The sequence below is a fragment of the Eublepharis macularius genome, chromosome 1 (assembly GCF_028583425.1).
Source record: "Eublepharis macularius isolate TG4126 chromosome 1, MPM_Emac_v1.0, whole genome shotgun sequence".
Classification (NCBI taxonomy): Eukaryota; Metazoa; Chordata; class Lepidosauria; order Squamata; family Eublepharidae; genus Eublepharis; species Eublepharis macularius.
Window position 1 is genome coordinate 190,954,759 of NC_072790.1, and position 27,201 is coordinate 190,981,959.

A 27,201-nucleotide genomic window follows, 5' to 3' on the forward strand; every position below is an offset into this window, starting at 1 on the left:
GCCTGCAGCCATTTCCCTATGATGGTGTTGAGAATGGAATTTCTTCTATTTGGTAAAGGAGGCCCAGGAGTTGTTCTGAGATTTGGAGTAAGTCCAGACTGCACTCCAAGAAGATTTAGAGAACCTTGAGTCCCTGTTGCCTCTGTGGTGAAAGGCATCTCAAAAAAGAGCTTGAAACTGGTCTGCTGGATTTAGGGCCCTCTTGTCTAGATGAAGATGGCACAGTGGCCATCTTCTTAGTATCAACCAGGACTTTATTGAGATCAGAATACCCAAAGAGTTTCTCCCTCTGAAAACAGCAGGGAGATTGATGAGTCTTAGAAAGGAGATCTACCTTTCAATGTTTAATGCTCCTCTGGATTACTGTAGCCACTGCTGTCACACATCCAGAGAACTGCATGACATCTAAACTGCCATTCTCTAGGAATGCTGAATCTCTCTTGATCTTCAGAAGGGTCTGCTCAAGTCTGGCTTGGATCTTGTAGGAGCTCCTCTATCCCCAGAAGTGTTGCTATGGAGGAGGCAGATCTAGCTCTGATTGCAAAAGCTGAAGTATTGACTCTTTCAGAGAGGGCTCTTTCTTCTGTCCCTAGGTCCTTCCAAGTGCTGTCACCAAGCTCAGGTAGAATAGCACCTGAAAAGAGTTCATCCATGAAAGGAACCTTTAGATTCTTCATGGTAGCTAATGGATGGTAATAAATCTTCTCCAATAGAGAAAGCAGTTCTTTTCCTGGCCCCAGTATAGCCTGAGCATGAAAGTCTGGAAAGGTAACAAAGGAGGATGAATGACAAGGCTGCCTCTCCCTTATTGGAATAGTTCTTGGGTACTACAGGAAGTGTCCCAAAGGTAACTTCATAGTGAAAGCTGCCTTCTCCAATAGGCAGGATAAATCTTCCCTCTGGTAGAGCCTAATGGAAGAAGCACCTGATGATTGAAACTCTTCCCCAGATTATTTTCCCTCCTTCCTCTCTGAATGGATGAAGTCTGAGCAGGGTTTGAAGTGGAGTGACTTGGCATGGCCAGACGTGACAGTATGGCATTCTGGTTGAGTGGAAGGAGCTATAGGTGCTGAGGGAGAAGGCTGGAACAGGGGCTTAGTCCAAGATGGCCAGAAGTGCAACTGACAAAGCAGCCTGAAGTACAGGCAGATAAGTCCCAGAAAGCAGCCCTCCACACAAAGGAGATGGTGGTGTAGGCTGAAGCCCCTCCCTTATGCCCTATTATCACCAGAACCTCAGCACAAAAAGGGACCGCTGCTGCTGCTGGACTATCAGGAAGCAGAGGAGAAGGTGCATGGGCAGGCAAAGCATCCTGGCTGGCACAAGGTGTGCTGGCTGCTCCCACAACCCCAAAGCAGTAACTTGAGCCCCTCAGTTATCAACGGTGTCTGAGGGAACAAGGATAATTGGTTGTTTTTCTTTTGGCTGGCACTGCAGCAGAGATGAGGTGCAAGTGTGCACAGAGGACTAGTGATTTTATTTAAAGCTGTTCAGGCATAGCAGAAGCAGAAGGTGGCAAGACCTAGTGTTAGGAGAGAGTGCTGAGAATCTCACCCTACCATGGAGTGAGGCAGAGCATGGACTCGGGGCCTGCCTTCAAGTCAGCTGTCTAATGAACAGCAGGATTTTAGTCCAGTGACACCCGAGAGACCCAACAAGATTGTCAGAGTGTAAGCTTTCAAGAATCAGAGCTCCCTTCTTCAGACATGGGTAGGATCCCTGAACCTTTACATCTCAGCCAAAAGTGGGTGGGGTGTTACAAGGGAGGGCATCAGGATGTAAAAGTACAATGCAGACTAACACGACTACCCACCTAACTATATAATGAATTAACATATGTCCTGCCCGTGGAGCAAGTAGGAGACTTAACCCACTGTAAGGATATCTTCCCCCACTGATGGAGAAACCCACTTCTACCACCATCTCTTTGGGGGGAAATGCTATCTTCCTTCATTATTTACAGCTACCACACATGGCTTTCCCACACAATTTTAGCTGGTTAGCACTTCTTAGAATTATTTAATTCAGAAGAACTTTCATATAAAGTTCCACTGACATGTATAAAGTAACAGAGAAAATCCAAGCTCCAGTACAAAATATTTCAGGTTTGTGAGCAGAAGGTACTGTGTGGGTGTGCCTCCTAAGGAAGGCTTCAATATAGAAATGAAAAATAAACACAGTGACACCAATTAAGTTTCTTCTCCTTAGCACAGTGTTTTAGACACAGCAGCTTAAGAATTCACAGAAGTGGCCTGTCAGCGCTTTGTGATGAACTGGGACCAAGGGCTACTACCTAAGATGACAGTGAACCTGTGAGCATTCCCTTATGTGACAAGAGTCTCTCAAGCCTGCATTTCTTTTTATTCTTGAAGCTTCATAAACACACTAGAGACATGCAGAAATTCCATACATAATCTAAGAAAGTGTACGATCACCAACCTTGCAGAGAAACTGTTAGCATAAACTGGACAATCAGCTTGAGTTTTGACGTAGGAGGTGCACACTGTAAGCAAGAGCAAAGTTCATACCACATATTGGCATGTGCACACACATGAAGTTATAAAAATACGAATAGGGCACATTGTTGGGAACTAAGAGCCATTTCACAGTAGCACTCAGTTAAGAGGCAAACAAGGAAGTGGGATCCCGTAAGGTTTTCCAGATTTAATTATCTGCTTTGCATGACTATGACACACAATACATTAAAATCTGTAGAGAACAAGAGCTGGTCATCTCCGCACGTGATTAAAGGCATTAACTGTATGAAACCGTGGCATTTTTCTTTTCTTTTTTAAAAAAAGCATTCAAAAATTAATTTGTCAAGGCTCAAGTTATTTCACAAATCTCAGAGAATGCAAGAGGCAAGGCCTAAGTGCACCACATGTTTGTCATTCCAATTATTTTACAGAAAAGCTTTCATCCCATGTCAGTTTTCAAAGCACTCCTGATGTTTCCATAGCAAGGCTTTTAAAGAAAGGTTGAAGGATTGCATAGATTCAAAGACTCAGTGGGCCTCTAATTCCTTTTTGATCTCTATAACGTATGGATGATCTTTCCCATGTGCTATCTCCATGATAGCAATTGCCTGGAAAAAGGAAAAAAAATACAATTGATTCAGGCAGCCTTGGTTTATGAAATATTCTCTTCAGGGATCCCAAAGAGTCAGAAACCTCTGACTGTTTTTTGTCCCCTTAAATGTACCCAATTGAAAACAGCCCATTTGATTGTAAGTATCGAACCTTATTATATACACAGCACCTTTGATCCTAAGAGATTGTCAAACCCCTTTTGAAAGCCACAGACAAGCAAAAAGTTAAAGGACATTGTGTGTCTTTCTATCCAAACTTAAGAGATTATCACTTTAATACAGAACAGTTCTAAGACTGGTTTGGGCCTGACTGTATTCAAAGCATCATATGACAAGAGGGAATCTGGGTATTGGATCAGAATAGGTGATGGATGCTCCATACATAAGGTGAATGAACATAACCATCCATTTGCCACTGTTTCTGCATTGCCCTCTGCTGGAGGCTTCTCGAGCCAACTTCTCCACAACAGAAATACCCAGAGATGATGGAAGGACAGTCAGACACAGATGGAAACTGAAGCCAGCAAGGCACAAAACAAATTGTACGCTATCTAACTGGAGTGTCTAGTTTGGAGAGTAGTAGTCAGGGCTGTGGATATCATCAAATCACTGAGGGTGGCAAAATCCCAAACAGCTCCAAAAGGATCAGGCAGGGAATGCATTTATGAAAGTAATCCCAACAGGAGGAGGATTTTTTACCAAATGAAAATTAAGGCACTGATGCAGAGTTTATATTATATCTATCTATCTATTTTGTTTCCCTGCTATGACACAGACTGTATTTTAAAGAATGGTGCCGGAAATGTAGCCTTTTAAAAATCTTTGGTTTAGGTGCTAGTTAGCCCTCATTACCAGGGTCTGGCTGCCCAGCTATTAATGCATATAGCTCAACTTGCATCTAGGAACTATACCAAGCATCACATGCAAGTTACCTCCCTTTTCTTGTCTTTCAGATAAATCCCCAAATTTGACTAAAGTTTACCAATCTACTGCATGTACTTTCCTCCCCCCCCCCCCCAACATGCAGGATTTTCCAGCTACAGAAAAAAATATTTTGACTACCATATGCACTAACATTCAAGTTAGCTACTGAAATGCAATCTGCTTGGTGCCATATGCCAGCTTCCAAGAGAGCCAAGAACATTCAGTTTCTGAACAGCTCTTGATTGTACACAAACCACCGAAACTGAGGGTGACTTTTCAGTAAGGGATCCTGTAGGGAAAACCATATGTACGAATTAAACCGAACTGCTGCTTGCTGCCACCGTAATTGAAGGTGATTCTGAATGGGTAAAAAGAACCAAGGCAGGAGCAAGAGTACCGTGCCTAGAGTCAGAGTTCTACAATAACTATTTTGCATAATTTGTGTAATTCTTCTGAACTGGGAGGAGAGCTTGAAACTCTGCTACTTCACAAGATGCAGCAGCTGCCTGAAACAAAAATTAAGGAACAGAGGAAGACAATAAATAAAGCCAAGACAGTTTAAAGTATTTTCCCCTGCAAGCAAAGTATTTCCATAGGTGACCTTAAGAACCCAATAACTGGCACAGTTATTCTACAAGAAAAAGGATACCTTTTTCAGAGCTTTAACACCAGCAGTTCTGTTCTCCAGGCCCATGTAAAGTCTCCCCAGCTTCAACCACATGGAGGCCACGTTAAGAGAGTACAAAGGGTAATGTTTACTGTTTTTTAAAAAAAAGTAACAGAGATTGAAATGTCAGTATATTTATTCATATATTTTACTTCAAGTATATGCTGCCTTCCTCCCCAATGGGGACCCAAAGTGGTTTACATCATTCTCCTCTTCACCATTTTTCCTCACAACAACCTGTGAGGTAGGATAGGCTAAGAAAGCGTGACTAACCCAAGGTCACCCAGCCAGCTTCCATAGCAGCTTGGAGAATTGCCAAGATCCTAGTCACTCTAGCCACTACACCATAATGGCTCTTAGTAGTGAGTGCAACTCTGTCTGGGATAGCCTAGCTCACAAATACAAGTCTTTCCCTGATGCAAGTCCCCAGTCATCAGGGCCAAGAGACCCCTCTGCCTTTTCTTTAGGCACTGAGAACTGATCATTCCCAATGTTTTTATGAAGACCATCTCAGTCAACTGATTCAGCATCCCGTGACTTTCTGAAGTAATCCCATGCAACAAATTTCGACTGACATTCTGGTCTACACTGGGGCTGAAGTGGTGGCAGCTGCCTAGACCAACCAGGGTGCACAACCAGCCTAAAGCAGCTTAAAAGAAGAACATCAGGCTCTGAGCCCATAAAATCTAAGCATGTCACTGAGGTGATAAATCTGATGTAGGTCCCAGGGGAAGAATGTGCCATTGTGTTTTGTCTATCACCACTCCCCACCAGCTGATCTCTATGACTTCATGCTGGCATTCAATTCAAAGGGAGAGGCTTGCTTCCACTCCCCAGTTGGACAGAAAATTATGCCCCAAAATGATAGCCGGCCAAAAAGTCTAGCAAACTGGCTCACACTCAGGAGTAGCATACACACTGTAGCTACACAATCTTTGGGTTAAAGTGCTGACATGTGCTTTTTCTGCAAAAACTTGATGGTGCTGGATAGTCTTACCAAAGGGATGCTAACTGTATCTTTTATAGCAACCTCATCTTACAGGTTCTAAAGGTACAATGGCCCATAACAAAAAAGGAGAAATGAACTCTTCCTCAAGGCAAGACTGGGGAGAGGGGGTATGCCAAATCAAGTCACTGGCCTCTCCTGTAAAGTGAGTATCAGCATCACAGGAAGAAAGAAGCCCTTCCTAGCTCTAAGACATCTTTAGCTAGAAATACCAAAGATTGAAAACTCATACCCTACAATGGTACACATGCATTCTGCCATTCAGTTATGCCCTGAATTTTCACATTATGAAGTTGAAAGTCAGCAGGTAGCTGATAGGTATTGACTATATAAACCACATGTTTTCTGTGACCAGGAATGCCCAATTCAGAAAAATTACACAAATTATGCAAATACTTACCTGCTCTAATATTTCCTTATTTCTTTCCCCCCACCACCCTGGGGCCAGCTATGCAAGAGCTCTGGCAATGCAGTGCTACGTGTGAGGAGGGGAATCATTAAGTCGATTTGTTGTAAAGTGGCTTGCTGCCTCTTCAGGTGAAAGGGAGGGAATTGATAGTGGGTGCAAAGTGGAAAAATTAAGCTGGAGACCACCCCCACCACTCGTCCATGAACACTGGGCTTTTACAGAGCTACAAATAAGGCAGCTGTGGAAAGAAACAAGAAAGTGCTAACCAGACTGGCGTATAAGAAGCAGTTATCATGTTTCTGCCAAAAGCTGTTCAGCCAACCTACTGAAATACTTCCTTATCAAATACTTCACTGAAATTACATGAAGAAAAATTGCTTGTGGATTTAATTTAAATTCTAAGATCTCCACATACCCCTTTAACATTCAGCTTCTCAGTTCAAGGCTGCCCCACCTTGATCCCTAAGTTTGCCATCTCCAGGTTGGGTAATTCTTAGGAGATTTGGAGAGTGTAGCCTGGAGAGGGCAGGGTTTGGGGAGGGATCTCAGTGGAGTATAACACCACAGAGTTAACCTTCCAAAGCAGCCATTTTCTCCATGGAAACTGACCTCTGTGGCCTGGAGATCAGTTGTTATTTGGGGGGATCTCCAGCTACCACCTGGAGGTTAACAGAGCAGGCCAAGTCTCCCAACCCCTCATGATTTCACAGAAGCTAAGCCAGTGGAATTCAAAGAGGCTGTGCATGTGTGACTGGTTGTGGGGCAGTAGTTAGAATGCTTCCAAAATTTCATTCATCCATAATGCTCATTAGGTGTCCTTGGGCCAGTTCACCATTTTTCTGTCTAATGTGCTCTCATGGGGGTTGTGAGGATAAGAGAGGTGGAGGAGACTGAGTTCCTTAGAAAAAGGGTAGGGTAAAGAAATGACAGCCGAAACCATACCCCTTCTCTCATGTACAAAGAAAATGCTTATAGGATGCTGCTACCACAACACATAAATCACGAAAAATTAAATACTGTTCTTCAAAACTATTGTTTCATTCATATGCAAATGTATGCAATTAACTATGATCCATATGATTAATCAACTAAGTTGACTCTTACTCAGATGACAGCCCATGTACTTGTAAGTTAATCAGAGGCTATTGTGAGATAAACAGGTTCTCACTTTTTTAGATACTGTCATTTCATTTCTGCACAGTTCTAGCAAAAGTATTACTTGATGAGATCTCATTATTTGATTAAAACCAAAGATGCATTACAGGTACTTATGCTTACTGCACTGTTCCAAACTTTCTTTGTAATTGTACTTTACCTGTATGGTTTGATAATCTTCTGCCCATAGCGCAAAGCACCTTCCCAGTCTTGCATGTAGAGACAGACTCCCATGGCCTGATACATCATGTGCAGCATGTACACATTGCTCTCTTCAAATACAGAGCCCATCTTGTCTAGGCTACGCTCACAAACCTCTAGCAGTTCACTTGGAGGTAAGTCAAGAGTCAAGGAATATCCAGACACAACCTGAGGTCATACAGCTTGAAGATGAGCATTTGGTACCTGTTCCTTTAAAAGGTTACCTTTATATGTAAAAACATAAAGATACACATTTCATGCACAAATACAACCCACCGTCATTGTTTCTCTCCAGCATCAAATATACTAAGTGAGTGTGACAATGATACCTAATGTTCAGAGACAGTACACCTCTAAAACCAGATGTTGGTGACTAAGGGTTGAATCCAAGCCTTCTGTAAATGCAGTTTACAAAAGGGATTTCTGCTGCTTTCCGCTCCACTCTTTAGCCCCCTGAATGCACACACACTCATCACAAAAAATCACTGCTGAGAACAAATATATTGCACAGGGACCTGTAAGAAACAGAACGAATCAGCACAAATTTCCTCACTCTTCTGTGAGCAGAGCAAGCCCTGGAAACAGGAAAAGCCTGCATAAGAAGGAGGGGGAAGATGGATTTCAGACTATTCTACTTTCTTTGGTAGATCCTCCATGCTGTACTGCATACTGTTCTGGAATGCTCTTTAATCTTCTATTAAGGAACTTGCAGGGAGATACAAAGGAAAAGGTGGCAAAAATCCCTTCTGGAAATTGAGCAAGTCTAAAGAAGGCTTGGCTTCAACCCGCTGTGAGGCTTTCCAGAAGCCATTCTTGAAAAACAAAATGAAAGACAAAATAGATTAGACTAGATTAGACTAAGAGTCTATCTGAAATTGACAAATGCCAAGATTTTTGTGGTCATATTTTCTATTTCCAAGCAATGTAGAAAGTTAATTAAGAAGTCTACAATAGGTTATTTCTTTAGCGAAGATTACTTGTGTATTTGTTTTACTTCATTTGTACCCTACTTCCCCCTGCCAATGGAGAACCAAAGCAGTTTACAACATCCAACTCTTCTCAATTTTATTTTATTTATACTTGCCATCTTAAAGGCTTTTATGGCAGAAAGGCACATTATAATTTCATACGTCACCATAGGCCTGGGCCACAAGAGGTCAATCTATTTGGGGCTTAAACACTGCTGAAAAAGCAGAGCGCACACAGAGATCCATGAGACAATTTTAGAATATGTGGTTTGAAACTCTTTATCAACTGATGGTCTAGTTCTTTTCTAGATTTATGGAAGTTAATAACTATGTAATAAATACCTCGAAGGCTGACTAAAACAGATTAGTCTCACTTGAGATATTAAATCAATGAGGCTTGTTCCCTATTAAAAAATTTTGCAGCCCAGAGTCAGGCATTCTTTGTTTAATCAGCAGTATATAAATAAATACACGCTCAAGAAGTCAGCTGAAATCAATTTCTACATGCCTCCCCATTGCACTAAGTTCAGTTCCAAAGAGAACATATTTGCTAAAACTATATAAATGAAACTGTTCCCTACAGAAAGAGTACATGCTGGGAAAGGGGAATGGGGAATGGGGGAGAGAGAATGCTGAGAACAGTACTGGAATTTCATGTTTGGACACCCCTCAACAAAATGAGGCTCCTAAATTGAATTCAAAATTTCATTTTACAGACAAAAGAAGAGATAGAACCAAAGGATATATTTGTAGTGTTTGGCCCTCCTGAATTCTTCAATCACATTTCTGGCATATTTGATCATATCTCGCACAGCTTCTGCTGATGGAGGCTCATTCAGCTTTCGGATTTTGAGTTTATCTTTGTCCTGGGGGAAGAGTTACAAGAGAGTTACAAGAGCTGTTCCAGCTCAAACACAAAAAGCAGATCCACACAAAACCTGATAATAGCTAGAAAAATTAGAGAGCTTTGTGAAGAAGCGTAAATGGTTAGAAGAATAGAACTGGGCAGGAGGCTTGTCGTTTAACTCCATTTTCCCCACCTTTTTGCTAAAACAGTATTTAAAAGTACAGTCCAAGGTTATAAAAATCTGGGTAATTGTTATGGGTTCACAAAAGGCCCTCCACAAGACACTTAGATATTGTGCAAAATGGACTGGACATAAGTGCAGAGCTCAGACAGAGGGAGAAAATTCCAATTTCCAATCACCTTTGCAAATCTTTTGTGTGGGAAACATAAAGCAGATTGCATAGAACTTAACACTGCCATGCTGTTTCAGACTAGTGATCTCTCTTAAGATTCCTAAAGTTCAAATGGCTGCTTCCTCATGCCTGAAGCTCGCCAACTTCTTCACCATTTCTGACATTAATGCAATCATAACCATGAGGTTAGGGTATTATAAAGCTTGTATACGGAATGGCAGAATACGGCTTCCTATTTCCTGACAGAGATGGATTTCTAAAAGAACTGAACGCTGCTGCTACAGCATCTATATGTCCATCCTCCTATGGTCTTCCAGACACAATCAAAATGCTGGTTCCAACCTATCAAGCCTTAAATGGCTTGAGACCTACAGACCATCTGCCCCCAACCCATGCCTTGCCCCACAACTAGCGTTGCCAGGACCAGGCGGATGGGAGACCATCAATGACAGTGTGATATCACTTCTAGAGAAAATCTGGTTCCCACTGGAAGTGCCATCAGTCTCCTCTAGAACAGCACAAAAACACTGAGTTTCTGGCAATTCCTAGAGAAATTAAGATAGTCTGTTTTAGGCCAAATATATTATAGACACTATATCAATAGTAAATTATTTTATTTTAACATCTTTCCAAAAAAACCTTAAAGCATCGATAAAAGATGATAAAGAAAATAAAATGAGGAAAATGTAGAATCTTTGCTGGCAGACTACAGCCTAAGTAAAAAAGTACACAAGTTAGTTGTTAGATAAAATTACCTTTTCTTTAGTAATGCATTCTCTGCAATCACATGTAAAGAAATAAGAGTCTTTTAACCGATCATTTCTATCTTCTGTGGGATACAACAAGTCAATGTAACTGGTAAAAATCTAGAGAAGAAAGATTAATCATTTTATTAAAACACAGATCAGCCACAAAAACCTGAGAATACTCCAAGTTTCTGACACAGAATCATATCTACCTGTACATTAACATTCTGCAATAATGGTAATCTTGTAAGGTCAATTTGATTTACAATTTCCAGCTGAGATAAAGAATTTCTGCCTAAAGCATAAGTCTAGAATGGATGGAAAGAATTCTATATAATTTTAATCATATAAATAGAAGTGTATTAAATATCCATCAAAATCGGGGAGAATTCCATCATGGATGTATTTCAATTGGGCGATATAGCATAAAGAGTTAATTTTTAGGCTATCCAATCCATATCTAATCTTAGATACAAAAGACTGTCCTCATCTAAACCTGCATATGCAAGAGATCCAATCACAGCGCTCTTTATTTATTTATTTTATTCGATTTATACCCCACCCTCCCCACAGATGGGCTCAGGGCGGCTAACAACATTTTAAAAATACATTAAAATCCCGAGGGTGCCTGTACCAACAAGTTATAGGGTTTTGGTGTGGAATACATCTGGACCAAGGCCTTCATGTTAGGGGAAAAGACAAAATAGGTATTGGGACTTCTTTTAAAAAATCACAAAAGAATAGTATTGTAGTCTTTTAGGAATAGGACACAATCATTTTCCAACTGGAGCCAAGGCAAGAATCAAGAAGTTACAAATTGGAAGATTAAGGGCTTGTATGTGACTGGAATTCAATCAATCAATCAATCAATCAATCAATCAATCAATCAATCAATCAATCAAAATGTAAAATATGGTAAACATGCTTATACTAGAATACAGGGGGTTCCCAACCTTTTCCAGCCTGTAGCACCTTTAGAATCATGGCACAGGGTGCTGGGCACAACCAGGCACCATGCTGGGGACCCTGTACTAATACAATGTCTGATAAAGAAGAAATAAAAAAAGTTTCTCTGTTTCTAGAACAATTTTCTAAATTTTATTACACTTGTTCTGGAAAAGACTATCACAATTCATAATTAAAGAAGGAAACGCAACATATTCCTCCATCTCTGTTGGAAAAGCAGCACATTATTTTTAAAAATAAATTCATGCTGATAACATACTGCACCATCTTGTCCTAAAACAAAACTAAGCATGAATCTATAACATAACATGACATAAGAAGAAACAAGGTTTACTTCTGGAAAAGACTTGTGCTGTGGTTTAGCTTTTTTAAATATATTTCTATCAATAGATATTATAGCACAGACTTGGCACTAAAGACTTAAAACACCAATTGTGTGGTGACATTTCACATGTTTGTAGATGTAACCATAGTTATTCCACAATGCAAACAGCTGCCCCGCTTGCTCTGGCAAGGAAAATGGAATGTATACACAGAAAGACCAAAAAAACCCAACAACCCACACACACACCCTTCTTCCCCCAAATTACACACAAAGATATTGCCTCTGTATATTCTGTTCCAAATGTTTAAAAGCTCTGGAGAGCTCTAGTTTTTATGATTAATCCTCATTTTTAGATTGCTCACTTAAATATAAAACTAAAATTAGCCTGGAAGGAAAAGTAAATGCACATTAACTTTACCAGCGAGGCAGTTTCCATTCAGTCTGCTCTTGTTTTTGTCATGTCCTTCACCTTCTCTCAACATGCCCAAGGCAAGTTGATTTTAGTTAGCAGTTGCTTGTTTTTATTCGACAGCAAGTGCATCTCAATGGCTTTTCTCCAGGCACAAAATATGGAAGCCAATTTGAAAAACACACACAGACAGTGGGGCAATTGTGTCAGATTTCTTATGTAATGACTATATTGAACCAGAAGGTGGAGGCAAAGGCCGTGCCACTGTTTTGTAAAGACCAATTTGTTGTTATAGCTATGCTCCAGTTAAATGCTAGACACTGTTTACAGAAGTTCCGTAATAGTGGGGAATAATATTCCCTGGGAGGTGTTCAACCAACGCATTAGCAATTCTTCTTCAGAATGGCACCTTTTCCTTAACATAACAGATTACATAACGTGAAGAAGTAACTTTCCCCAAACAATCCTGCAGCAATGGGGAAGGGGAGACACTTTCTGTTATCTACAATGCAGTAAAGATGAATGATGTCATTGCCACCTGGATGGAATCAGAGAAAGATGCATCTGTAGGGCAGGGTGCCTGGACCATTCACATTGTCCCCCTCAGGAGGAGGTGTCCTTAGCACAGCTGTTAGATGTAGAGGATTTTATATCTCTGTGCCAGCCTCCTGTGCATATATAGACAATTTCACATAAAGAAACTTGGTTTTGCCTACTGATTACATGCTAATATCGGGACTATGAAGTAGGCAAAAAAAAGCCACGTTCATTAAGCACAGTATGACTTCCTTGGCTTTTCACCAGCTCTCCAGTGACAGCAAAGGTAGTGCACATGTTGTATACTATCAGAGATATGAAAGGCTGGGGAGGGGGGAGAGAATGGGGAAACATTCCAACTCCCCCATACAGTTTTAAATTTTTTCCAATGGAAAAACTTGGAAATTTGGGGGAGCTCTGAAAAAACCTCCTAGGAACTGTTTTGCTTTGAAATGAGTAAAATACTTGTTATCACAAGATTTCAATCAATATGTATAACATGAAAGTGTGAAGATATTTTGAGGGGAGAGGGGTTGGACTAGATAGTCTGTAACGCCCCTTCCAACTCTATGTTTCTATGCTTTCTAAGTGGAAAAGCCTTCTTTTTTTCTTTTCAAACGAGTGAAATGATTTTTAAGACAAGTTTTTAGTCATGCAAAAGGTACAGCATGACAGAGTCGGAGGACTTTGTTTACAGCTCTGTTTAGTATTGGATGTATTTAATTTTCTTTGTAGAAAACTAAGACATCTATCTTTTTATATTCCATAAAAACACTAATTAATACAATTGTATATGCTAACTAAGTTACAAATGATGTATTTTATATTGTTAAAGCAACCAAAATGTTTAGGCTTGATAGGAAAGTAAGTATTGCATACACTTCAATTTTTCCAACATTTCTATTTTTTTCCAGGAAAAAGAAATTCCCTTTAGCTTCAAAATTTCTTGAAACTTTACATCTCTAGGCGTAGTGTAGTTATGCACTCTCCCCAGTGCCAAGCAGCCATGCCTCCATAAGCATCAAAAGTGCTAGAGGCAGAAACCTGTCCCCATATCTATCAGCTTGTTTGTTTATTCTCCTCATATTTGCAACTTGCATTATCAGCCTGAACTATCTTTTTTTTAAAAAAAAATCATACAGTAACAGCAATATTAAAATCCTGAAAGCACATATGGCATTGGGTTGTATCCCTCCTTCTCTCCACCATCTCGAGCAGTTTCTTGTGGTACCAGGGTTATGTTCCTCTAGGTAACATTCTACCTACAAACAGTTATTCATGATAATTCACTATAGATAAGAAAATCTGCAGTCTACAATTTTACACTCACTAGGAAGAGACACTTAACTATCCTGGAGTAAAGCAATAAGTTATGCAACACAGGCCCATTGACCCTCTGACCAGAACATATTTGAAGCTGCTATCAACATATTTAGGTAATTGCTTCAAACAGAATAAAGCTGGAAATACATGTGACTCTAAACACAAGGCTTTTGTCAACTTCTCCCCCTGCCTCCACAATTAACATTTAGTCAGACTTATTCTGGTCATTCCTTCACCCCCGCCAGAACAGCCAATGATGTGGAGTTGAGGGGAAACAACATGGCTAAGTCTGACAAGGAGTTATGAGGAAAAGGAGAAAACTCCACCCTTTTTGATAGCAGCCCTGTGCCATCAAACATGCAGTTCCACCTCAGGAGAAAGAAGTCACAGTCAAGCTCCAAAGAGAAGCTACTGATCCCCACCATTTAGAGTCACAATCTTTTAACTGTGCTTTAAAACTGGCAAATGCCAACCATAAAAAGAACACGTACCAAAAAAAATGAAATGACACACTCAAAGTACAACTGTGAGCACATTCAAAAGGAGCTGCATTTGTATGAGGGACCTATCTCAAATATTCACCACATTTACATATAATTACCTCGTCTCCAGATTCAATCTCCTGAACAGCTCTGACTTCAGCCACTGTTCCTTTGTAGGTAACAATCACATTGGGGCAACAACTGTGGTTCATAAGCGCCACACTGAAAGAGACAAAAGAACATTTAATGCTTCTCAAACAGACACATTTCAACCACAAGAAAAAGCCAAAGCCTTTAGATAACAACAATAAATTAATATGTCTTTAGGAAATAATGGAAATTATTATAAAGATGCAACCTTTTTACTCTAAAAAGAATCTGATCTAAGACAGACAAGTAGAAGGAAGAAAAAAATTAGATGAGAAAACATATTTTAACTTGAATTGTATAACAGCAGCTCAGGCCAAAGCAGCAAATGACTCTAAGTCAGCTTCAAAACAGAGTGGAAGAGGATACAGTGTCCCAAAAACTGCATGCAGAAAAGACGGCTGACTGGTTTCTATCTTAGGGCAGAGGGCTTGTTTCCATATGGGAACTCTGTATAACAGCTGGATAAGATCGTGCTCTTGAACACCTGGAATACCAATAATCCCAGACTTCTACTTTACTTGAGGTGCTTATAATTTTTTAGCTTTGTTGATTATTCATTTGTTTCTTTTAATGTTAGAGACCGAAGGAGTGTTTATTCTGGGGAGTTTGGTTCTGTATTTTATTCTGCTTTAAAGTTCTGTATTTTATATATAATTTTGTTTTGCCTGAAAGCCTTTAGTTTTTTGTAAACCTAGTATCATGGTCTCAACTATGGATAAGAGCTTGCCAGGTTCTCAAATAAAGGCTATTTCCAGGTATACAGCATGAAATCCTTTAACAGAAGATGCTGGGAACTGAACCTGAAATCTTATGCATGCCAAGCATGAGCTGTATCATTAACCTATGAATGCATGCACAACCAGGATTCCAGCATAGGCCTGAATGGGTGCCATGGGACACGGAAGGACTGGTTGCTACATCAATACATTCATGGCCCTTAGTGCTCCCATGCAGGTATAATTCATCGTGCTTTTCATGGTGGCAGAGTGCTAGGTTAAGAAGCCAGGGGCAGATGTTGGATGTGAGGATAAGGTATAGAGTTGGAAGAGGAATGCTTTGCATTTGCAAGCAAGCTATATATCTTTCTGTACATTTGCTGTTGGAAATACATGTGAAGGAGTTTGTTTGTTTCAATATACCACATCTAAAATGCTTACTCAGGGAATACTGCAGACCCCAAGTGAGAAAGTTCTTCATCTTCAATGGTGAAGCCATTACAGTTAACCTGAGAAAAAGAGAAAGAAAACTCTCAGATCCTGGGAAGCAAAATCTGCTGGCTTGTTTAGCAGATCATGGCAAGTGACCCTATTCATCTATGCCTCACTGATTAATCTGATTAGAATGCTGCTTATTCTTAATCAAGTCTTGCTGTTGAGCTACTAGCTTTATAAGAAGGGAGATCAAAAGTTATTTACAATCTAATTTTGTAGTGGTGGAATAGAAAGATTAAGAATCAGGCAGCAGAGCAGAGTCTCAGCATCCAGACGGTGAGTGGCAGAAAGACAGCCTTCTGGATGCATTATCTAGAAGGAAGGAAGATGAAATATATATGGATAATGTTATGTTCCAAACTGGAATGGTAAGGAAGGCAGGGCATGAAATAGACACGGCCCATGTCCGATTCAATAATATTTACTGGAAATCCTGGGCTAAATTTTAAGCCAAGAAGACAGGAATTTTGGCTACAATCAGCAGGAAAAAATCAAATCAGTTTGGATGGGTGACCTGAGTGGTTCTCTAAATAAACAGTTTATTGATGCACCAAGAGCTACAGCAGTATAACAGAAAACTAAATGCAGCGAAAGTATTTATCTTTTTTTTTTTTTTTTACTGCATAGCAAAACTGGAATCAGTAATGTGAACATTCTTTCTGCAAGGTACATACAGAGCTCAGAAAGTGAGAAGGTGGACGGATGTTTGGAAGTTACGGATTAAAGACTAATTCCAACCGCTATAGTAAACACAAATCCGTAAGACACCACACCCCCAAAACAATATGAATGCTTTCCGAAAAAAGTCATCCAGAATGTGACTCTATTATCATTCCTGAGTGATTTAAACATCTACAATGACCAACTGTACCCAACCACCATTCTACGGAGTGCCCTCCCAAGCTGGATGGAAATGGAATTTAGGACTAGTGGTACAGGAATGCTTTAAGTGCTGCTTTCTCCTTTAGCAATGAAAACATCTGGGGTGACATGAACACTGTTTAAATACATCTGCTCCACTCTATTTAAAAAAAATCAGATTACTGGGAATGAAAATCCAAATGCAGTGCTTAAGAATCAGTGGTGTCAACAGGAGGGACTGATGAAGGATTAGTGTACAAAATGCTACTCAGCTTTTGCAGAAATTTGGGGTTTTTGTTTTGCAGCAGGGCTTCCTGCACTTTTGGTTTAAGGCAAAACCCATAGGCCTCAACATTCCCAAAGCTGTCACTGGGATGCAGCCTAAGTAGCTGACAAAAGAACTTGTGATTTTATCTATCTTACTTGGGCAAAAAGGACCACAAGAGCCTCATTGTCAGGGTATTCCATATGCTTTGAATAGAAGTGATGGAGAGCAGAGATGTCGTTTTGAATCAGTTCCTTCTTTTCATTGTCAAGCTTATCAAGATCTGCGAAGGAAAAAAAATAATTCAATTTCAATACAGATTGCTCTGCTTGTAACTGCAGCAAAGTCCACTTCAAGACAGCACTATCTAAGAGGGAAAGTCTCTAACAAGAAAAAACAGACATGATATGTACTCCAGTAAACTGTCTTCCTCCTCTGAAGCCTTGTGCAAATGGATGCTATGAACAGCAACTAACACTCTTTTATCTGTTTGGTGTGCGAAAACATATTGAAGATGGGCAAATACTATCCCCTTATAAAACCCACAAGGTGCTCTTTTCATGGTATTTGTCAATACACCTGCAGTTAATGTTTAATGTTTTATTTTTAAAGCATCCTTGCTTTTAGTCAGGTACTGATGTGTTACATTCCTTAATCAGCAAACAGTTCTTCTAAAATGAAACCAATTTGTCAGCAAAGACAAAACAGGGTCTGTGCTCAAAAGAAAAGCAGTCCTGAAATTGCTCAACAGGCTAGACTTGCAAGGGCCATTTCCATTTGTGTTGCTGCACTGATGGTTGCTGCCTACCTGCCTTCCAACTCACAAGCTCTTGGCATGTTTTTTTCTAAGCAATAATCAGAACAGCAGACTCTCGGCCTGCGCTTCTTCCACAATGGCTTCGAGCTTGTAAGAAAAGGGGAGGTACCTTCTTATGTTCACACACTCGAAAGGTCTAGTGATTTACGCATGGAACATTTTATTTATTTAGCGAGTGTGTTTACCTGTTCTGATCTGCTTAAAAGTAGTATGTGGCACAAAATAAAACTGATTAGCAGCTCCTTGGTACTTCAGTCAGAGGTATTTGTAACCAACAAAAGCAACAATATCCACTAGTTTGCCTAAGCCCCAGAAACACCACTAGGGTAAACCAAACTGAAACAGACTAGCTTTCTTAGACTGCTGGCCACAGTAATTAAACACAAAAGCTTGAGATGGAGGGGAAACCCCTTGGAGGAGTGCTAAAATAAAATAGTGCAAAAAGGATATTGAGGGGTTATAATATATTCTTGGGAGAAAAAAAATAGTATACTTGCAGACAATTAAAACATGTGCATGGACATCCAAAAGTTAAGAATTAAAACACAATAAGCTTCTGAATTGCAATCTGAAGCTGCCATGTTATCACTAGAAGATAAATACCACATGCTTTGAAATGACACTAGATGAGTTTTGCACCCTGTATGAGAAAAGTCATTTTTTCAGAAGACACTCATGCTAGGTTTTGGTAAAAACTGTTTCACCCCTGGTTAGCTACTGAGAAAGCATGGAATCAGGTGGATGACATCCACATAAGGTTCATTAATGGTAAAGGAAAACCATCACTTGCCCTTGCTGCCTATCCATTTCTGCCCACAATCCAGGAGTAATACCTCTAAGGTACTGATATATTTATATCTAGAAGCACTAAAACCAGAATATTAACTTTGTACATTCTCTTTTTTAAACAACAGTTTGTTAAGAAAAATTCACAATATAATTAATAATATGCATAAAAAATAAGTATGGAAGTGTTATGCTACTTTTTCAAACACCTTTTCCTTTCTTCACTGAGATATCCATGAAGCTGTATTTTGTTATTACATATCCAATGATTTCAGATGAGTGGGAGGTAAGCTAAAGACACCACAATTCTCCGATATGTGCACTAAAGTGCCTGCTCGGCTTCCTGCTGTCAGTACCAAGCAAGAGAGCAACACAATGCTTCTGCCCCAACAACTCTAGACTGCTTAGTCTACTTAACAGTTGCTCAGTTTCTAGCTCTGCCTTGAAGGGAAAAAATAACTTCAGAGAGAAAGAAGCAAGGGCCTTCTCTCCTTCCTTGGCTCACTTTTGGGGCATTCAGGACATGAAATTTCAAATACAATCATGGAGAACATATCAGACTTGACTGGCAGTGACAGATACACAACTGCGTACTAGAGGGGCCTGCAATTAGCCCCAAAGACACTGTCACCGCCAAGCAACTGCAGCATCTTTGACTTCATGCCCTCTGGTAAAATGCTGGCTGTTTTAAATCCTGCAACATTACAGTCCACAAAGTCACTCTAGCTGCCAGGAAAACTGGGTAGAGAACTATGTAATTAAAAGGCCGGAATTTTCTCTTTTACACTGTTATACATGCAACAGAATAAAATTATTGTTCTTTTCTCCTCCCCACTCTCCCCTCCACACAAAGATTTTATTCAAAGGTTATAAAGACACTTTTTGAACTTCCTATGGAAAAGTCTTGTCAGTTTCCATTTGCTTCTACTTACGGGATTCAAACTCTTTTACAGAAAGGAGTTTTTCTGAGTCAGTCCTTTCAGGGTGTGTTTTCTGTGAATGAGGGGAAAAAACACTGACATTTTCAAAAATCCGCCACATATCCCACCACCTTATTCTCAAGTGTCCTTCTTACATAAAAAAATTATATGTCTGTCCCATAAAGGAAGAATATCATTCTAGTTTAAATTTGTCTACACCATAGACAAAATTAACCAACTCTAATCCCAGAATGCCTATCAAATTTACACGCATAAACAGAGTAAGTATTTTGTTAAAAGCACGTAGCTTATTTTAAACTGCAGACTCCCAGAAAGCAGCTAACAGTGGCAAACAGTCAGAAGGCAGACTTTGCTTTGAGGAAAGTGAATCATCTCAATGTTGACAGAGTTCAAAAGGAACACTCCAGTGTTGGCCTAAGGCCACTTCTTTGTAATCTTGGCCATTAAATACGGGTTTGCAGGTGGCCCAACAGCTGAGGTTCAGGGACTATGGTTTGCATATTTAGCTTTCATATGCCACATCGGGCTCCCTCCCACTTCCCTGCAAGCTATAAAGGCACAAATTTATTCCAATGACTTTTCATCATTAAACATCTAATTTTATTTGTGGATCACCACTAGACTGTGCTTTAATTTTAAAAGAAAAAGAAAAAGAAAAGCCACACAGGGGGGCAGGCCTGATACCTTCCCAGCAGGCCTGCCAAGTCCCCTCTCTGCACTGCATCTGGGTCACCCGCGTCATATAAGCAAATCTCAAAAGTAATTTTCTTCAAAGGGCACTGTTTTTGCTATTTTGGAAAGAGGAGAAGTTGGCACTTTACAACAGCATAAAACACAGTGACCTTGAAACTCCCTGCATTTGCTCCCTGCAAAAATATTCTGAGATACTTGTCTCACTAACCCAGACGGCACTGAAGGATGCTTCCTATATAAACTGATTGTTAAGATCTGCAAGGAAGCCTTACTGCTCTGTCAGGATTCTCTATGCTACATTCCCATCCCTGGGGGCCTCCCTTCCAAGGGAGATGCAAGGGAACCCAGCACCACAATCCTTTAGAAGTAGCTTCAAAACTTCCTCCTTGGGAAGAGTCTTTTCTATGTGACTGAATTATATGTTGTCTTATTCAAGTGTTTCTATAAATACTTGCTTTCTATATTACTTCTTCCCCCTTACCTTTGCCTAAAGGAAGGGATTAAACACCCCCCGCCCCCGCCAAGAGCAGAAGGTTACTTTGTAGGGCCCATTAAAGGCTTTATTTATTAAAAAAACAGTAATTCAAATAATAAATAAGTACAATATTGTAATAAATCATAAATATATTACCGATATAATTTAATATTAAACAGCAAACAGTAATACTGAATTACTGTTACTGTAATTCTGTTTCCTGGAGGTCCTGGGGTAATTGTTCCTCCCTCCTGATTTGCTGCTCCATACACACAGAATACTCCATGTAGAGCAGCAAAAACAGGGAAATAACTTCACCTTCCAGAGCTGTTTAGATGGAAGATTTTAATGACAAACAAAGGAAAATGGAAGTTGTCCAATGGCATTGCAACTTAAGAAGTAATTAAGTTGATATCCAGAAGAATAGAGGCTCAGTTATTAATTCTCAGAGAAGCTGCCAATATACATAAATAAGCAGACATAAAGTGAATTTTTCAGAAACAGTTCGTGATTTCTTTCCTGGCTCTTTCTTATCCATCTTGCAAAACAGCCACCAGCACTCTTTCTGAAACCTTGGGCTTTGCTCACCTGTTTGGCAAGAATCCTTGCAGTGAGTCTCACCGTTTCAGAGGGATTCCAGTTCTGTCCAAACACACACATGGCAGAGCACTCCAGTTTGTGCATTGGCCAGTCCTGTTTCTGTAAGAAAAAAATTGCACAATTGCATTTTATAATCGAGAAAAGAATGCTCTACGTGCCCTATCAGTATCTGGAGGTCAAACAAAACATGTTTCCTTTAGAAAAATAAGATGACACTTGCGAAAAGTAAACTAAAATTGGAACAAACCTCAGGATAAAGGGTGTTATGAGGCTGTTTTTGATAGCATCACATTTAAGACAGTGTATGTAAGATAGGCAGGACACCACCAAAGGCTGTAGGGTTTGAGAAGCTGCCAGAGCTCTAATTAGTTAGAAGACCACAAACCAAGAGCCAGTGCTGCCATATTGACTTTCACTTCACACAGATTCTAGCTGTCTCCCCAGACAGTAAGAGTCTGGACCAGTCAGAGTAACTGAATGGGCACAATGTGAGATTATCCTTTGTTCGATGTATTGTCGAAGGCTTTCACGGCCGGAGAACGATGGTTGTTGTGGGTTTTCCGGGCTGTATTGCCGTGGTCTTGGCATTGTAGTTCCTGACGTTTCGCCAGCAGCTGTGGCTGGCATCTTCAGAGGTGTAGCACCAAAAGACAGAGATCTCTCAGTGTCACAGTGTGGAAAAGATGTAGGTTATTTGTATCTACTCAGGAGGGGTGGGGTTGAGCTGAGTCATCCTGTAAGAGTTTCCCAGGGTGTGGAATGCTAATGGCGGGAGGCTTCACTGTATCCTGAGGAGGTTCTTTTGCATATGGATTGGTACTTGATGTGCTAATCTTCTCTGCAGGGCTATTGTCGGGTGTAGAGTGTTTTGTTAGCCTGGTGTTTTTCAGAACTGGCAACCATGCTCGGTTCATTCTTAAGGTTTCTTCTTTCCTGTTGAAGTTTTGCTTATGCTTGTGAATTTCAATGGCTTCCCTGTGCAGTCTGACAAAGTAGTTGGAAGTGTTGTCCAGTATTTTGGTGTCCTGGAATAAGATACTGTGCCCTGTTTGAGTTAGGCTATGTTCAGCCACTGCTGATTTTTCAGGTTGTCCAAGTCTGCAGTGTCTTTCATGTTCTTTTATTCTTGTCTGGATGCTACGCTTTGTGGTCCCGATGTAAACTTGTCCATAGCTGCAGGGTATACGGTATACTCCTGCAGAGGTGAGGGGGTCTCTACTGTCTTTTGCTGATCGTAGCATCTGTTGTATTTTTCGGGTGGGTCTGAATACTGCTTGAAGGTTATGCTTTTTCATAAGCTTTCCCATCTGATCAGTAATTCCTTTGATATATGGCAAAAACACTTTTCCTGTGGGAGACTGTTTTTCTTTGGTTGTTTGATTCATCCTGGGTTTGATTGCTCTTCGGATTTCATTTCTGGAGTAGCCATTTGCCTGAAGTGCGTGGTTTAGATGATTAATTTCCTCATTGAGAAGGTTCAGGCAAATGGCTTCAGGCAAATGGCTACTCCAGAAATGAAATCCGAAGAGCAATCAAACCCAGGATGAATCAAACAACCAAAGAAAAACAGTCTCCCACAGGAAAAGTGTTTTTGCCATATATCAAAGGAATTACTGATCAGATGGGAAAGCTTATGAAAAAGCATAACCTTCAAGCAGTATTCAGACCCACCCGAAAAATACAACAGATGCTACGATCAGCAAAAGACAGTAGAGACCCCCTCACCTCTGCAGGAGTATACCGTATATACCGTATACTGCAGCTGTGGACAAGTTTACATCGGGACCACAAAGCGTAGCATCCAGACAAGAATAAAAGAACATGAAAGACACTGCAGACTTGGACAACCTGAAAAATCAGCAGTGGCTGAACATAGCCTAACTCAAACAGGGCACAGTATCTTATTCCAGGACACCAAAATACTGGACAACACTTCCAACTACTTTGTCAGACTGCACAGGGAAGCCATTGAAATTCACAAGCATAAGCAAAACTTCAACAGGAAAGAAGAAACCTTAAGAATGAACCGAGCATGGTTGCCAGTTCTGAAAAACACCAGGCTAACAAAACACTCTACACCCGACAATAGCCCTGCAGAGAAGATTAGCACATCAAGTACCAATCCATATGCAAAAGAACCTCCTCAGGATACAGTGAAGCCTCCCGCCATTAGCATTCCACACCCTGGGAAACTCTTACAGGATGACTCAGCTCAACCCCACCCCTCCTGAGTAGATACAAATAACCTACATCTTTTCCACACTGTGACACTGAGAGATCTCTGTCTTTTGGTGCTACACCTCTGAAGATGCCAGCCACAGCTGCTGGCGAAACGTCAGGAACTACAATGCCAAGACCACGGCAATACAGCCCGGAAAACCCACAACAACCATCATTATCCTTTGTTCCCTTGTGATGCTGCAGGAGGTCTTCTCTTTGCTCCCAGATCATCTTTCACAGACTACACGCTCATTTTCTGCCTCCACAGCAGGTAAGCAATCCTTCTAAGATGGGGTCCCCAACCTTTTTGAACCTGTGGCACATTCGGAATTCTGATACACTGAGGCAGGCAAAGCCACAAAATGGCCACTACAGGAGTTGCAGCCAGCCACGAAATGGCAGCTACAACTTACCTTCAGTCACACAGTGAAGATAATTGTGCTTTGCCAAACTAATGTACATATAAATCTGCACAGCCAAACAAATCTCCAATGGCCAATCAGAAGCCATCTTTGGCCTAAGCCCCAACCTGGCCCCACCTGCTTTCTAAAAAGTCTGGTGAGCACCAGGAAAGGTGTCAGCACAGGCACTACAGTGCCCAAAGGCATCACACTGGGGCCTCCTGTTCTAGGACAAGTTGTCAAAGGGTTTCAAAAAGCCAGAGCTAACAGACAGAAATTCCCGAGTAAGTGAAACTTCTAAATGTTCTTGAATTTTTATTCAGAAAGAGAACAGAACTTTTGCACAGCTGCAGCTTAATCCGCCATCAAAACTGACTGAAAAAAACTAACACACATCTGTTGGATGACCAATGGTAGTTAAGCTGCTTGTGTTACTACTAGAAACGAAGCCTGTTGTGGGAAAAAATACAACAGGCTCTAGAAAGGGGAGAGGATCTGGCGAGGAGCAGAAGGTAGTGCTCTCTCCTCCTTTCAACCAACAGGCAGGCATTCCTTCCTCCTCCGTCAATGATCCCAGACAGTGAAGGAGTGGGGTGGGCATGGTTAACCTGGTTAAGGCAGAGAGTGGGCATATTTACCTGCTGTGCTTTTGATCCCAGCTGCATGAAGAGGAGGCACTACCACCTGCTCTGCTCCTGTATTGCCACCTGCTCAGCTGAGTTAAGGTGCAAGGCCAGCACTGCCACCTTATCCGCTCCTGATCCCAGCTGGCTGAAGGGAGGGCAGGCATTGCTACCTGCTCCGCTCCTAATACCAGCTGGTTTAAGGCGGGGGGGCGGGCACTGCCACCTGCTCCACTCCCAATACCAGCTACCTGAAGGGGGTGGGCATTGCTACCTGCTCCAGTACTAATACCAGCTAGGTGAAGGTGGTAGTGGACATTACCACCTGTTCCACTCCTAATACCAGCTGGCTGAAGGGGGGGTGGGCATTGCCCCCTGGTCTGCTCCTAATATCAGCTGGGTTAAGGCAGGGGGCGGGCATTGCCACCTACTCTGCTCCTAATACCAGCCGCGTTAAGGCGCAGGGAGGGCATTGCCACCTGCTCCGCTCCTGTTCCCTGCCTGGGCTTCCCGCCATGGCATGTTTTCTGGAGCGACATGTTGAGTTACCTGTGCTTTCATCTGTGGTAGCGCCCTCTGGTGGTGCACCAGGGTATAAAGTGAGTTGTCTGAAACATGCTTACTCAATTATATAGTAAGATTAGGGTTGCCAGGTCCAGGTTGGGAAATTCCTGGAAGTTTTGGGGGTGCAGCCTGGAAAGAGTGGGGAAGGGAGGGACCTCAATTGGGTATAATGCCATAGAGTCTCCAAAACAGCCATTTTCTCCAGGGGAACTGATCTCTATGGCCTGGACATCAGTTGTAATTCTGGGAGATCTCCACCACCCCCTGGAGGGTGGCAACCCTAATTACGATATGGGACAAGGCTCCAGATTAAACCTTTTATAAAATATTTCTCCAAAATTTTGAACGAATAAGCAGTATCAAAATGAGGTGATACCCTGACCCCAAACATAGATGCTCATATTATGTGCTTGCAGCACAAAGTAATTTTCTTGTAATACTTCTGCAACATTCTCAGGCTAATGCATTCACAAAACGGCATATCCTTATGTAAGCATTTATCTGCTGGGACAATGTGTGTCTTTAGGGCTGGATCTCAAAAAAAAAACTGTTTGGCAACATCATCAGTGACCTCAAAAGTGATCCTAATACTTACACCCAAGTACTATTGTGCTGAAGGCTCTTTCGGCAATCCTGCTCTTATATTTCGCCTTTACCATCAGCTTGGCATAGAATGTATCTCAAAAGCAAACAATACCAGCATAAACTTACTAAGTAACCTCTTATGTAAGTTGTAATAAATATCTAAGTACTATTTAATTATAATTCATAAATCCTTTAAATACACACTGGGTAAATCAGACTTACATTGAGGGTCTTGTTTGCTTTTGAGGTTATTTACCACGTTTCTCTTTGTTTGGATATTGGCATAGAATGTATAGCAGAAGGTTGCTGGAGTGTCATAGCCAATGTTTCTTTCTATCTAACCTTTCCTAGCTTCAGTAAGAGCCAGTATGCTCAGTGTTATCTCCATTCCACCTCCAACAATTTCTACAGCCTTTTAAGTATATATATTTAGTTTCAGTTCAGAACCTTCATAGAACTGCTGTGGTATACTAGTGCTTTTTATTTGCAACTAGAAACAAAGCCCGTTGTGGGAAAAAATACAACGGGCTCTAGAAAGAGGAGTGGGGGCAGGCAGGCATTCCTTCCTCCTCCGTCACTGATCCTGGACAGTGAAGGAGTGGGGTGGGCATTGCCACCTGCTCCACACCTGATATCAGCAACAGGAAGGTGTGGTGGGCTTTGCTACCTGCTGCACGTCTGATACAGGCCAGGTAAAGGGGGACAGGCATTGCCACCTGCTCCACTCCTGAGTCCTAATCCCAGCAGGGTGAAGGGAAAATGAGCATTGCCTTCTGCTCTGTGCCTGATTACAGCTAGGTGAAGGGGGGCAGGCACTGCTGTCTGCTCCAAGCCTGATCCCAGCTGGGTGAAGGGGGGTTGGCATTGCCACCTGTTCCTTGCTGGTTGAAGGGAGGAGCAAGCACTACCTTCTGCTCCTCGCTTGATCCTGACAGGTGAAGGCGGGAGGTGGGCTTTGCTACTGATCCCAACTTGGTGAAGGGAGTGTGGGCATTCCCATCTTCTCTGCTCCAGATTCCAGCAGGCTGAAGGGGGGCAGAGATTGCTGCCTGCTAGGCTCCTGATTCCAACAGGGTGAAGACGGGGTGGGCATTGCTGCCTGCTCAGTGCCTTATTCCAGTCGGTTGAAGGGGGCGGGCATTTGCACCTGCTCCACTTCTTGTCCTGGCTGGGTGAATGGAAGAAGAGAATTGCTTCCTGCTCTGTGCTGATCCCACCCAGGTGAAGGCACTGGGTGGGCATTAGCACTTGCTCCATTCTTGATCCCAGCTTGGTGAAGGGGGCAGGCACTGCCATCTGCTCTGCTCCTGATCCCACCTGGGTGAAGGGGGGTGGGCACTGGTACCTGCTCCGCTCCTAATACCGTAAGGAAAAGAGAAGCACCCTTAGAAGTAAACTGCAAGAACCTGGGTGGATAACCACGTCTAAGGGAACAAACAATGTACCATTAAAGACAATTGTGGAAGCCAATCCTACTCCCATCATTGGTTGGACTTTGTGTCTTATAGTCACTTTGTAAATTGGTGTGAATTAAATATGAAATTGTAAAAAATAATTATTGTCTTATATGCACTGCGCCACTTTAAGAACATTTCACATAATA

At 41.4% G+C, this 27,201-nt stretch overlaps 1 protein-coding gene across 5 annotated transcripts in view; it reads right to left on the minus strand.

The window, feature by feature from the left end:
- Positions 1-2,345: 2,345 nt before the first annotated feature.
- SMYD2 (SET and MYND domain containing 2) overlaps positions 2,346-27,201 on the minus strand; it is a 53,737-nt gene continuing 28,881 nt past the window's right edge. For 4 of the 5 annotated variants that reach the window (XM_054982298.1, XM_054982318.1, XM_054982339.1 and 1 more), the window contains 10 exons: positions 21,194-21,304; positions 19,429-19,489; positions 17,052-17,176; positions 15,714-15,781; positions 14,526-14,628; positions 10,374-10,484; positions 9,164-9,284; positions 7,410-7,584; positions 4,662-4,770; positions 2,346-3,085 (listed from right to left, as the gene is read on the minus strand). In XM_054982298.1, coding sequence (XP_054838273.1) covers positions 3,005-3,085; positions 4,662-4,770; positions 7,410-7,584; positions 9,164-9,284; positions 10,374-10,484; positions 14,526-14,628; positions 15,714-15,781; positions 17,052-17,176; positions 19,429-19,489; positions 21,194-21,304 — 1,065 coding nt within the window. In that variant the 3' untranslated portion in view covers positions 2,346-3,004. The remainder of the gene's footprint in view (positions 3,086-4,661; positions 4,771-7,409; positions 7,585-9,163; positions 9,285-10,373; positions 10,485-14,525; positions 14,629-15,713; positions 15,782-17,051; positions 17,177-19,428; positions 19,490-21,193; positions 21,305-27,201) is intronic. The other variant, XM_054982308.1, reaches the window with a different exon arrangement.